The sequence below is a fragment of the Curcuma longa genome, chromosome 8 (genome assembly GCF_044706935.1).
Source record: "Curcuma longa cultivar G26 ecotype Majalengka, Jawa Barat chromosome 8, ITB_CL_G26_1.1, whole genome shotgun sequence".
In the NCBI taxonomy this organism is placed as follows: Eukaryota; Viridiplantae; Streptophyta; class Magnoliopsida; order Zingiberales; family Zingiberaceae; genus Curcuma; species Curcuma longa.
In genome coordinates, this window is record NC_133868.1 from 1209612 (window position 1) to 1221161 (window position 11550).

General features: G+C 43.7%; 2 protein-coding genes across 2 annotated transcripts in view; both read left to right on the forward strand.

The window, feature by feature from the left end:
• Nucleotides 1-6034: 6034 nt before the first annotated feature.
• Nucleotides 6035-7488, forward strand: LOC141832808 (GDSL esterase/lipase At5g45910-like). The gene is made up of 5 exons (XM_074720185.1): nt 6035-6278; nt 6354-6566; nt 6650-6801; nt 6875-7151; nt 7234-7488. The coding sequence occupies exons 1-5, from the start codon at nt 6035-6037 to the stop codon at nt 7461-7463; spliced, it is 1116 nt and encodes a 371-aa protein (XP_074576286.1). The 3' UTR covers nt 7464-7488.
• Nucleotides 7489-11023: 3535 nt separating this feature from the next.
• LOC141833149 (GDSL esterase/lipase At5g45910-like) overlaps nt 11024-11550 on the forward strand; it is a 3146-nt gene continuing 2619 nt past the window's right edge. Inside the window, exons 1-2 of the mRNA XM_074720537.1 lie at nt 11024-11270; nt 11346-11517. Coding sequence (XP_074576638.1) covers nt 11024-11270; nt 11346-11517 — 419 coding nt within the window. The remainder of the gene's footprint in view (nt 11271-11345; nt 11518-11550) is intronic.

Sequence of the window (11550 nt, forward strand, 5' to 3'; positions counted from 1 at the left end):
CTGCCATCTGTCCCAATATATGCGAACCAGACAAGTATTATACGACCGTAGACAACACAAAACCGCTATTTTATTGCATACGTGGGCGAGGAGCAGTAACCAACAAAAAAAAAAGTTAGGTTCTTTGTTTAAGTGTACAGTAAAATCGCCATGAAAGGAGCATTATGTTTGATAAACATTAGTACACCAACTTGCAGGGATGCTTGATTGAGAAGCTTGTCCAATATGCATGCCCTTTTCTTGGTTCGAGTAGGTTCTCATTTGGATTTACCATCGTATTTCTTTCTTCTATTCAAATGGTGTGTATAATCTGAGAGACTTAGCCATGAAGCATTTCTCTCCTCTTCAGATTTAACGAATGTGTCGACCCACTACGGCTCACTTAAAACAAAGCAGCAAACGATGGGGAATTGTGGCACGGCTCGACTCATTTGGATAAGGCATAGTAAAAATGCTATTTTTTTAAAAATCTTACTAGCTCATCGGACATCCTTAAATCATATTGGATGCTATTTTAAATTTATTCAATCGGTTCTACTGTCTTTTAATAATCCTAATGCATAATTTTTATTACTGTTATGAGATTTGGTCATTTAGGTTGTCGACTCCGTAACTTGATAAAGTCTAAAGCCATGCGGATCTCATCATCAACACTTTGATGATAAAATCCATAAGTCTCTTCTGCAAAAGATGGAATTCGCCATCTTAACAGTTTTACACGATCAGTCTTACGACCATCTGTGAGGAGTAAATCGAGAAGTTGCAATTGACCACAACGGATGAGGTATTGTCTCGGCTTCGCCGAGAGAAACTATCTTGGTAAACTTTTTATGGTGATCGGCTCCACTGTCGAAATGGTCCCATAGTCAAAAAACCCCTAAGAGATTTTTTGGAGGCACGGTAACACTATGTTAATAAGAGCTTACTGCTGAAACAACACCTCAGTCAACAAGTGCATGTTGCTAAGAAAAAAATCGATAAGTCTCAAGTCATGGCTGTTGATGCAGTCTGACCCCGGTTAGACTTGAGTCTGGTCAGACTTGAGTCTGTTTTGTTGTTTGACAAGTAAAGCCATTAAGTACGATAGATTTAAGTTTAGTTTTACCTGGGCTAGTTAGGCTAGGCGAATCAAGTTGAAGTTTATCCGGACTAGCCAAATCTACCGAGTTAATCAATGCAGGGAATCATAGCTTTACCAACACTCACTCACGTATGTTGTTTACATGAAATGTTGTGATTAAACATGCTTACATGAAACGTTAATAATCTAATAAGTGTTAATAATTTAATAAGTATTTAAACATGAAATGTTGTGGTTTAATATGCTTACATGAAACGAACATTAATAATCTAATAAGTATTAATGATTTAATAAGTGTAAACGTGAAACGTGTGATTTACCAACACCTTTTAGCACTCATGCAAATGCATAGTCGACCAATGGTCGACCAACTGCATTTGATCGACCATTTGTCGATTAGCTAGTTCTGATCGACCAGCTGGTCGATCAGCTGATAGTCGTGATCGACCATGTGGTCGATCAGGTTATGTTTTTATCGGCCGGGATAAGAGAGATCGTGATCGGATTTCATGCCCGGGAAAACAGGATCTTGGCCGGGAAAGTATCAAGTTTACCCGGGAAAAAGGTTGGCTTGATCGGAAAAAATGTAACCGGGAAGAAGAGTAGCTTGGCCGGGCAAAGTGAAGAGGAGAGAAATGAGGCTGGGAGAGAAAATGTGTTGGCCGGGAGGAGCAGGCCGAAAGCAACAAACTTGACCGGGAACTTGACCGGGAGAAATAAGTTTTTGCTCGGGAGAAGTAAAATCTTGCCCGGCAACGAGATTACCTTAGTCGAGAGAAGGTTGGCCGGGAGAAGTAAAACCGAGAGAAGGTTACCCTGGAGAATGCCGAGAAAGGTTGTGCCTAGACAGTGACTTCTGTCCGGAGGAGAGTGTGTTGGTCGGAGAAGTGAGATATTACCCAGGAGATGTAAGATCTTGTCCGGGAAAGTAATTACATGGCAGAGAAAAGGTTTCACTGGCCAGGAAACATTAGCCGGGCAAGACCGAGAAAAGGTGCTGATCGACCAGCTGGTCGATCAGCATGCTCTGATCGACCAGCCGGTCGATCAGATGGGCTGATCGACCAGCTGGTCGATCAGCGCTAGTCGATCGACCAGCTGGTCGATCACCCTCTTTATGAATTGATTTGTGATTCTAAGTAAATTCTGGAGCTGAGGAAGTCTGTCTTGGCCGGGAACTTGGTGTTCGTAGGCGAATGGAGAAAGAGCTTCGGTAGCTCGTCTGGATTGGTCCAGTAGAAGCCTTGGTGGCTTAGGACCGAGATAGCCGGGAAATTGGTGTTCGTAGGCGGATGAAGAGAGCTTTGGTAGCTCGTCTTCGAAGTGGTCCAGGAGGAGTCTAAGTGACTCAGGACCATAGAGCTTGGTGCTCGGGTGAGAATGAGGAAGCCTTTGTGGCTTGTCTCTGAGATGGTCCAGGAGGAGCCTTGGTGGCTCAGGACCGAATTGGCCGGGAGCTTGGTGCGAATGGCCGGGATGGTCCGAGAGAGCTTTGGTAGCTCGGCTCGGGACCGTGAGCTTTGGTAGCTCGATTTCAGGGAGCCTTGGTGGCTCAGAACCTGAGTGGCCGGGAGCTTGGTGCGAATGGCCGGATGGTCCGGGAGAGCTTTGGTAGCTCGGCTCGGGACCGTGAGCTTTGGTAGCTCGATTTCAGGGAGCCTTGGTGGCTCGGAACCTGAGTGGCCGGGAGCTTGGTGCGAATGGCCGGATGGTCCGGGAGAGCTTTGGTAGCTCGGCTTGGGACCGTGAGCTTTGGTAGCTCGATCTTCAGGGAGCCTTGGTGGCTCAGAACCTGAGTGGCCGGGTGCTTGGTGCGAATGACCGGATGGTCCGGGAGAGCTTCTGGTAGCTCGGCTCAGGACCGTGAGCTTTGGTAGCTCGATCTCAGGAGGAGGGCCTTGGTGGCTCGGTCTCCTGATTCCTCAAGAGGAGGGCCTTGGTGGCTCGGTCTCTTGATTCCAGGAGGAGGGCCTTGGTGGCCCGGTCTCCTGTTTGGTCTGAGAGAGCTTTGGTAGCTTTGCTCGTGACCTGGACTTTAATGTTTTATCCATCCTTATACTGTCCTTGTGCTGGAATATTTTTAATGCTGCTTTTGAGTGTGCAGATATACAGGACAGGTTATGGAGGGAAATTCAAATGGATGGTGAGAGTTCCAAGGCGGGCATCTGAGCTGTCTCTTCTGCAGGGAGAGTTCTGTGACAACGGACGGCAGCTGGTGTCAGCTTTTGGCAGGGATCCGTTGGGCACAAGAACCAAGCAGAGGCTATAAGAGAAGCGAGAAGCAGCGCTGAGGAAGGAGACTCACGCATTTACTGTTGATCATCCTAGAGAGCTCACAAGCGACATTGCTGATCCTGCGAGAGCTTGATCGTGAATCAAAGAAGAGGAAACAAGAGCAACGTCCTGTGTTTGGAGGAACAGGCTTGTGCTGCTAGCTGTTCTTGTTGGCTCTGTCTAGAGCAACGTCCTGTGTTTGGAGGAACAGGATGAGCAGCATGCGGTTCTTGTTGTCTCTGTTGTCCGGTCTTTGATTCACTGTATTCTCCTTGTCTTGTGCTTATCCTTGTATCTTTGAGACATTCTGTGGAGAGGTTCCTCCACCGAGAAGGAGAAGATTATAGCCGATTTCTATCGGGGTCTGATCTGCCGAAAGATCGAGGGATCGTCCACCTTACGGACACGCCGAGGAGTAGGAGCAAGTTATCTCCGAACCTCGTAAATACCTGTGTCAAGCGTGCTGATCTTCGTCTTCCTCTGATCAAGTTATTGTTTCTGCTGCGTTAAACGAAGACGAAGGAAGAAAAGCGAAAAGTGTGGACGGCTATTCACACCCCCCTCTCTAGCCGGTGTCCAAGAGATCCAACAAGTACCTCCAAGGTCTATGTACGGGAGGCGCTCATACACTAGTTGTCTCCTTTTCAAACGTTTATTCGGAGGCGGAGAAACCCGTCTTACAATCCAAATAATAATAACAATAAATTGAAACAATAAGACTTAAAGAAAGTAACCAAACAATTGAAGCCGATCTAGAAGTCCTGAGCGCCGCGCACTCCTCCTGGATCTTCCCCAGTTGCAAGAGTTTAGTCCCGTTCGTGTTCAGTAGCATCATTAGTTGAAAAGGATGACTTGTAGAAGTTGTAATCTGATTGTGCATGTTCATACTCCTTATATAGCCTCTTCCAAGCGACTGGAAACCTTATCCAGGCGGATAAGATATGATCAAATCGATCTTTATCTTATCCGAGTTGAGTCTTCTAGATCAAGTCACCTGGATCCACCTTCAAGTCATCTGGACCGTCCGATCAACTGGATCCGATAGAGTCGCTTGGATCTATCTGACTCAAGTTTGACCTAAGTTGACCTCAGACTTGGTTCGGCTGCCTCTGTTTGCTTCACTTATGCTTTCTCCATCTTGCTTCAAGCTCTTGATTCCTGCAAGACAAGCATACAAACATACAAGCAACCTAAGCTTTATCTTGTGGGTCTAACTTTGAATTTCTACCAAAATTCTAGGTTAGTGATCTGACGTGTAATGTTCCCACACTAGGAACGCACCCTTATCCACTCCATTCAGGAGATTTTTCCAGACTTGTTGGACTTCCCACTTAGTCATAATCTTTGGCCCTTCAGGATTTGCTGTTAGGTTATCGGTTTACCTGATTGCTTAGACTTGCACCAAGCCTTGGTTCACCAGACCTGCTTTGATTTTTGCCATGCTTCCCGGTCCTTCTCACACTGTCTGGACTTGCACTTGGTGCACTTGACCTTGCTAAGACTTCTGCCTGATCCTCCAAATCAGGACTTGCCTTTGCATAACCTACAACTAAGATTTTTCCTGCCTAGTTTAACTCACCAGGACTTCCTTACCCAATCTTCCAGATCAGAACTTCCACTGTCTAGTTTAACCAACTAAAAATTCTCACTAGTCATCTAGTCAAACTGACCTGACTAGACTTCACTCACATCCAAACATCAGGTCTTGTTTGGATCAACCCTTGATCAAACTGACTAGACCTAAGTGTATTGCCAAACATCGAAACTCTAGGGTCAGACCTAGTGCACTTGCACCAACACCATTAAGGAGGGGATCCCATAGTCCTTTGTTTGAGAGATTATTGGGATATAATCAAAGTCTCATATTGTAAATATATGAAAAAAATGATGAGATTATAAGATAGAGATATCTGTATTGGTATGAGACCTTTTGGATATAGTCCTAAAAATAAAATTATTAGGGCGTGGGTCCAAAGTGAATAATATCATACCGTTTTGGAGTTATATATAGAATCTATTGAATCTAACATGAAATTTACTGATGGAACCAAATTATTTAAATTTTTATGAATGTGTAACTATGTGAAAGAGTAGAGTTTAGAAAAAAATAGATTTGATGTGAAATCAAAATAGATAGATTTGATGTGAAATTTTAATTGTAATTAAATTTAAAAAATATATATTTGAGTGGTATAAATAGACAATTGAAAGAAAGAGAAGAGATTTCTTTTTCCCGAGTAAAGAGAAAGGAAGATAAAAAAGATATTGAGGTTGTATTCATCAGTCAAAATTATTTTAAAATTTAAATATTTAAAATATGATTTGAACGTATTAGAAATTTAATATGTGAAAAATTATTGTTGACGGAGGAACAGAACGAACGGGATCGTCCAAATCAATTATTCTTAAATCTTAATCATTCTTAAAATACGATGCTGATTTGAGAATTTTTTTAATTTGAATGCGCTGAGCCCAGAGTCAAATGAGAACCATGATCTTTCCTCTTCTTCGCAGCATCAGCCTGATGATTTTCTCACCATTTGACATCACATACATCACATTCAACCCAAAATCTTGAAAAAAGTCAACGGATCCAACACGCAATCGTTATTATATTCACAATTTAGAGTACAAGTAATGTTAATCCTTCAGTAAACAAATTGAATTTCTTTAGTCGCCATGAATCCTTCCGTCTGCATCTCCTTCCTCTTCTTCCTCTTCTCCTGTTTCGATCTCTCCTACTGTAAACACAACAGTTTCGATGCCATATTCCAATTCGGTGACTCCCTCTCCGACACCGGCAACTTCCTCATCGCCAACGCCGATTCTTCCCCAAACATGGGCCATCCTCCCTACGGCATCACCTTCTTCGGCCACCCCACCGGCCGCCTCTCCGACGGCCGCATCATCGTCGACTTCATCGGTAATTAATCCCAGCACGATCTCTAATTCCCTTGAATCAACGTACGTAATTAAACAAAAAAGGCATGTAATGCAGCTGAGGCATTCGGACTTCCTCTGCTTCCGCCATTTCTGTCGCGCGACGACCAGAGCTTTGCGAAGGGCGCAAGCTTCGCCGTCACCAGCGCCACCGCTCTCGACGTATCCTTCTTCCGGGAGAGAGGCGTCGAAGTCGGGACTAACTTGTCGCTGAGCGTCCAGCTCGAGTGGTTTGAACGGCTCATTCCTTCACTCTGCAACACCACTGAAGGTCATCATCGACCAATTGCAGCGAACTAATTCACCGACCATGAAACCAGATCTTGATTGATTAAAGTGTTTATCCAATCGCAGGGTGCAAGAAGTACTTGAGCAAATCTCTGTTCATGGTCGGAGAGATCGGCGGAAACGACTACCTGGGCCCGTGGGCGTTCAACCAGCTGACCCAGCAGCAGGTGACGGCCTACGTCCCCACCGTCGTCGAGGCCATTAAGAACGCCACGGAGGTGATGATCATCCATAAGTACGTACGTACGCAACGGAGCACCACGGAAGGCGCTAACTTTTTAATCCTCGCAGAAATTGATCGACCTCGGGGCTGTGAATCTGGTGGTGCCGGGGAACCCGCCGTCCGGTTGCTTCGCCAGCATCCTCACCCTGCTGAACGGCACCAGGGCGGAAGAGTTGGAACCCGGCACGGGATGCTTGAGGAGGGCCAACGACTTGATCAGGTATCACAACCGACTGCTCCGGCGCGCGGTGGCGGAGCTGAGGAAGGAGCACCCCCACGCGAGGATTGGTTACGCGGACTTCTACACGCCCATCATCAAATTCGCCAAGGACCCAGAAGCTTTCGGTGAGCATGGATCCGTTCTTGCTTTCTTCTTCTACACGCACCAACGTAATTACGTAAGCATGACTCGATCTGGCTCGAATAGGATTTACCTACCGGCCAAAGCTGAACGCTTGCTGCGGCGGAGACGGGCCTTACCACTTCGACGTGCGTGCCCTGTGCGGCCAGCCCGGATCGAGCGCCTGCCCCGAGCCCTCCGCCGCCATCGATTGGGATGGCTGGCACGCTACGGAGGCGACCGACCACCGGATCGCTGATTCTTGGTTGCACGGGCCCTTCGCTCACCCTCCCATCCTGAGCTTGCGGAAGCATTAGCTACCCATTAATGGCGTCGGAGATGGATCCGGCCATCCTTGCTGGTGTGGATTAATAATTGGCCAGGTAAAGGATTAGTAATTGGTCAGGATCTACCGTTCCGTATCGTATTTACCACCCTTTATTTTAACTTAGATTACTCCTATAAATACACCATGGATGGTTCTAACATCGGTTCAAGGATTGCCGACATGCACGCTCATGAGGTGAGGTTGCAGAAAGAGAAGAAGAAACCTGTAAAACACTCAAAAAGATGGTTAGAATGGCTATAATTCCGGAGGTGGGTATCCGGGAAGCCACTCCGACGCTCAAGTTAGGTTTCATCGCGAGGATTTAAGGAGTTGGGGAATTAGGATTGTTGTTTGCGTACATGTACCCATGGGCATGAGTTACCTTTTTATAGTAGTTGATCTCTGAAATATTAGTATCCGTTTGAGAAATATTCTGACATACCTTTTCCGCTTTAGAAAGATTCTGTCAGTTAGTTATATATATAAATTTGAGAATATGTTCCTACTTCTTTGGGAGAATCGGTTCTGTGCTCCCCGGATTTAGACGGGGATGACCATGTGGCACAGAATCACCCACCAGGTCGACCTGATGCGAAGCGTGGCCCAATACTAAAGGCAGGAGGTCGACATATGATGCAGAAAGCATTACTGAGACCGGAGCAGGAGGTCGGCATGAGATGTAGGAAGCGTGTCAAGACCGGAGCAAGAGGTTGACACATGCTGCGGGAAGCATGCCGAGACCGGAGCAGGAGGTCGGCACACGCTGTAGGAAGCATGCCGACATCAGAGTAGGAGGTAGGCACACAGCATGTCAAGACCGGAGCAGGAGGTCGGCACACGCTGTAGGAAGCATGTCGAGACCAGCAGGAGGTCGGCACATGCTGTGGGAGCATACCGAGACCGGAGCAGGAGGTCGGCACACGCTGCAAGGAGCATGCTGAGACTGGAGCAAGAGGTCAACAAATGCTGCAAAAAGCATGCTCGAGCACCAAGGAGCAGGAGGTCGCCACACGCAAAGCATGTTGAGACCAAAGTAGGAGGTCGGCACATGCTGTAGGGAGCATGCCGAGACCGGAGCAGGAGGTCGCCACTTGCTGCAAGGAGCATGCCGAGACTGGAGCAGGAGGAGGCACACGCTGCAAAGAGCATGCCAGACCTGGAGCAGGAGGTCAGCACATTGCAAGGAAACATGCCGAGACTGAAGCAGGAGGTTGGCACATGTTGCAGGGAGCATATCGAGACCGGAGTAGGAGGTCGACACATGCTATGGGGAGTATGCTGAGACCAGAGTAGGAGGTTGACACACACTGCAAGAAGCATGCCAAAACTGGAGCAAGAGGTCGGCACATGCTGCAAGGAACATGTCGAGACTAGAGCAAGAGGTCGGCACGAACTGTAGGAAATATGTCACGACCGGAGCGAGGGCGCCACATGCTACAGAAAGCATACCAAGACCGGAGCATGAGGTCGGCACGAAACATGCCGAGACCGGAACAAGAGTTTGGCACAAACTGTAAGAAACATGCCGAGACCGGAGCAAGAGGTCAACACATACTACAAGAAACATGTTAAGACCGGAGTAGGAGATCGGCACATGTTGCAAGAAACATGTCGAGACCAAAGTAGGAGGTCGCCACATGCTGCAAGAAGCATGACACATGCTGCAGGAAGCATGTCGAGACCAAAGCAGGAGGTTGCCACATGTTACAGGAAGTATATCGAAATCGGAGCTGGAGGTTAGCACATACTGCAGGAAGTATGTCGAGACCGGAACCGTAAGTCAGATTTTTAAGCTATGAAGAAATAAAAAATTAAATTGATCATCGTGCTTACCTTACTTTTCTATATTTTCTAAACCTATCTTTATAAAATATCCACGTCATCTTCCTGATCCATACCGAATCAATGATATTGATTTTTAAAATATAATATTATTATGATGTTGATATTTGAAAATTCACACCATGCTAGTGTTGATTTTTGAAATTCAATATCATCATTCAGTTAATTCCATTTTTAATTAAATTTATCGATATTTTATTAATTTTGTTTCTTCAATTTTTATTAGAAAGATGGATCGATTTGATTAGTTATAAAAAATTTAAATTTGTTCGATTTAGATTCAATTGATTCAATTTTGAATGGATATTTGCGCAGAAGGAGAGTTTCTTTTGACAACTTAAATAAATTTAAAATTCTAAATAATATAAAGCTTAAAAAAAAACATATTGAAAGGAGTGACAGTGTGATAAATAGGGCCGTAAACTAGAAGCTGAACTAAATTCGAGGTTGTTCAAACTTTTATTTTTAATTTTTTATAAAAGTAACCGAATTAAATTAAGCTGAGTTTAAAATAAATTAAATAATTGAACTGATGGTTAACTTTAATTTGATTTTTTTACGAGGTTGAATTAATTAGTCTAAATTTGTCATGAACTTAGTTTGTTTAGTATCTGATTATTTAAAATTTTTATATTTTTAAATTTATTTATTTAATTAATAAGTATTATATTATAAATTTATTTAGGATTTTTATTTATTTATACGTATTATTTATGAATAATTTATAATTGTTATTTATAAAATATTAATATAAATATATATATATATATATATATAAATTTATTTATTTAACATAATGAATTATTAAACATTATTTATGATACAATGATGAAAGTTTCAACTCAAAAGTCAAATTGAGTTGGAAATTAAAATCAAGATAAGCTCGGATTAAGCAACGCTGAGCTCCGGTTCAATCAAGATGATAAGCTTGGATTCGATCAAATTATTTTTTTTTAACGGAAGATTTTTTTTTCTCTTTGGCACTGCTAGGGTATGCAATCGTAACTTTTTAAATTAAGTTCATCAGTGAATTTTAATCAAAATTTATTGACAGAGCTAAATTATCTAGATTTCTGTGAATTTATAATCACATGAAAAAATTGAGTTTAGAAAATATAGATTTGATATGAAATCTTGATTTTAGTTTTAATAGTTAAATTTTAAAAAATATATTTAAGTTAGTATAAATCGATAAGTGAAAGAAAGACGAGAGATTTACTTTATCCGAGCAAAGAGAAAGGAACACTGAAAGACACTGAGGTTGTATTCATCCGTAGAAATTATTTTAAAATTTAAATATTTCAATTATGATTTGAATGTATTAAAAATTTAATATGTGAAAAATTAATGTTGACTGAGGAACAGAACGAACGGGATCGTCCAAATTCAAATTTTTAAATTTGAATGTATTAAAAATTTAATAATATTTCAAAATTTTTATTCTTGATCATTCTTAAAATATGATGTTGATTTGAGATTGTTTTTTTTAATTTGAACGTGCTGAGCCCAGAGTCAACTGAGAACCATCATCTTTCCTCGCAGCATCAGCCTGAAGATTTTCTCACCATTTGACATCACATACATCACATTCAACCCAAAATCTTGAAAATAGTCAACGGATCCAACACGCAATCGTTATTATATTCACAATTTAGAATACAAGTAATGTTAATCCTTCAGCAAACATATTGAATTTCTTTAGCCACCATGAATCCTTCCGCCTGCATCTCCTTCCTCTTCCTCTTCCTCTTCTCGTGTTTCGATCTCTCCTACTGTAAACACAACGGTTTCGATGCCATATTCCAATTCGGTGACTCCCTCTCCGACACCGGCAACTTCCTCATCGCCAACGCCGATTCCTCCCCAAACATGGGTCATCCTCCCTACGGCATCACCTTCTTCGGCCACCCCACAGGCCGCCTCTCCGACGGCCGCATCATCGTCGACTTCATCGGTAATTAATCCCAGCACGTACGATCTCTTCCCTGAATCAACGTACGTAATTAAACAAAAAAAGGCAATAATGCAGCTGAGGCATTCGGACTTCCTCTGCTTCCGCCATTTCTCTCGCGCGACGACCAGAGCTTCGCGAAGGGCGCAAGCTTCGCCGTCACCAGCGCCACCGCTCTCGACGTGTCCTTCTTCCGGGAGAGAGGCGTCGAAGTCGGGACTAACTTGTCGTTGAGTGTCCAGCTTGAGTGGTTTGAACGGCTCGTTCCTTCACTCTCCAACAC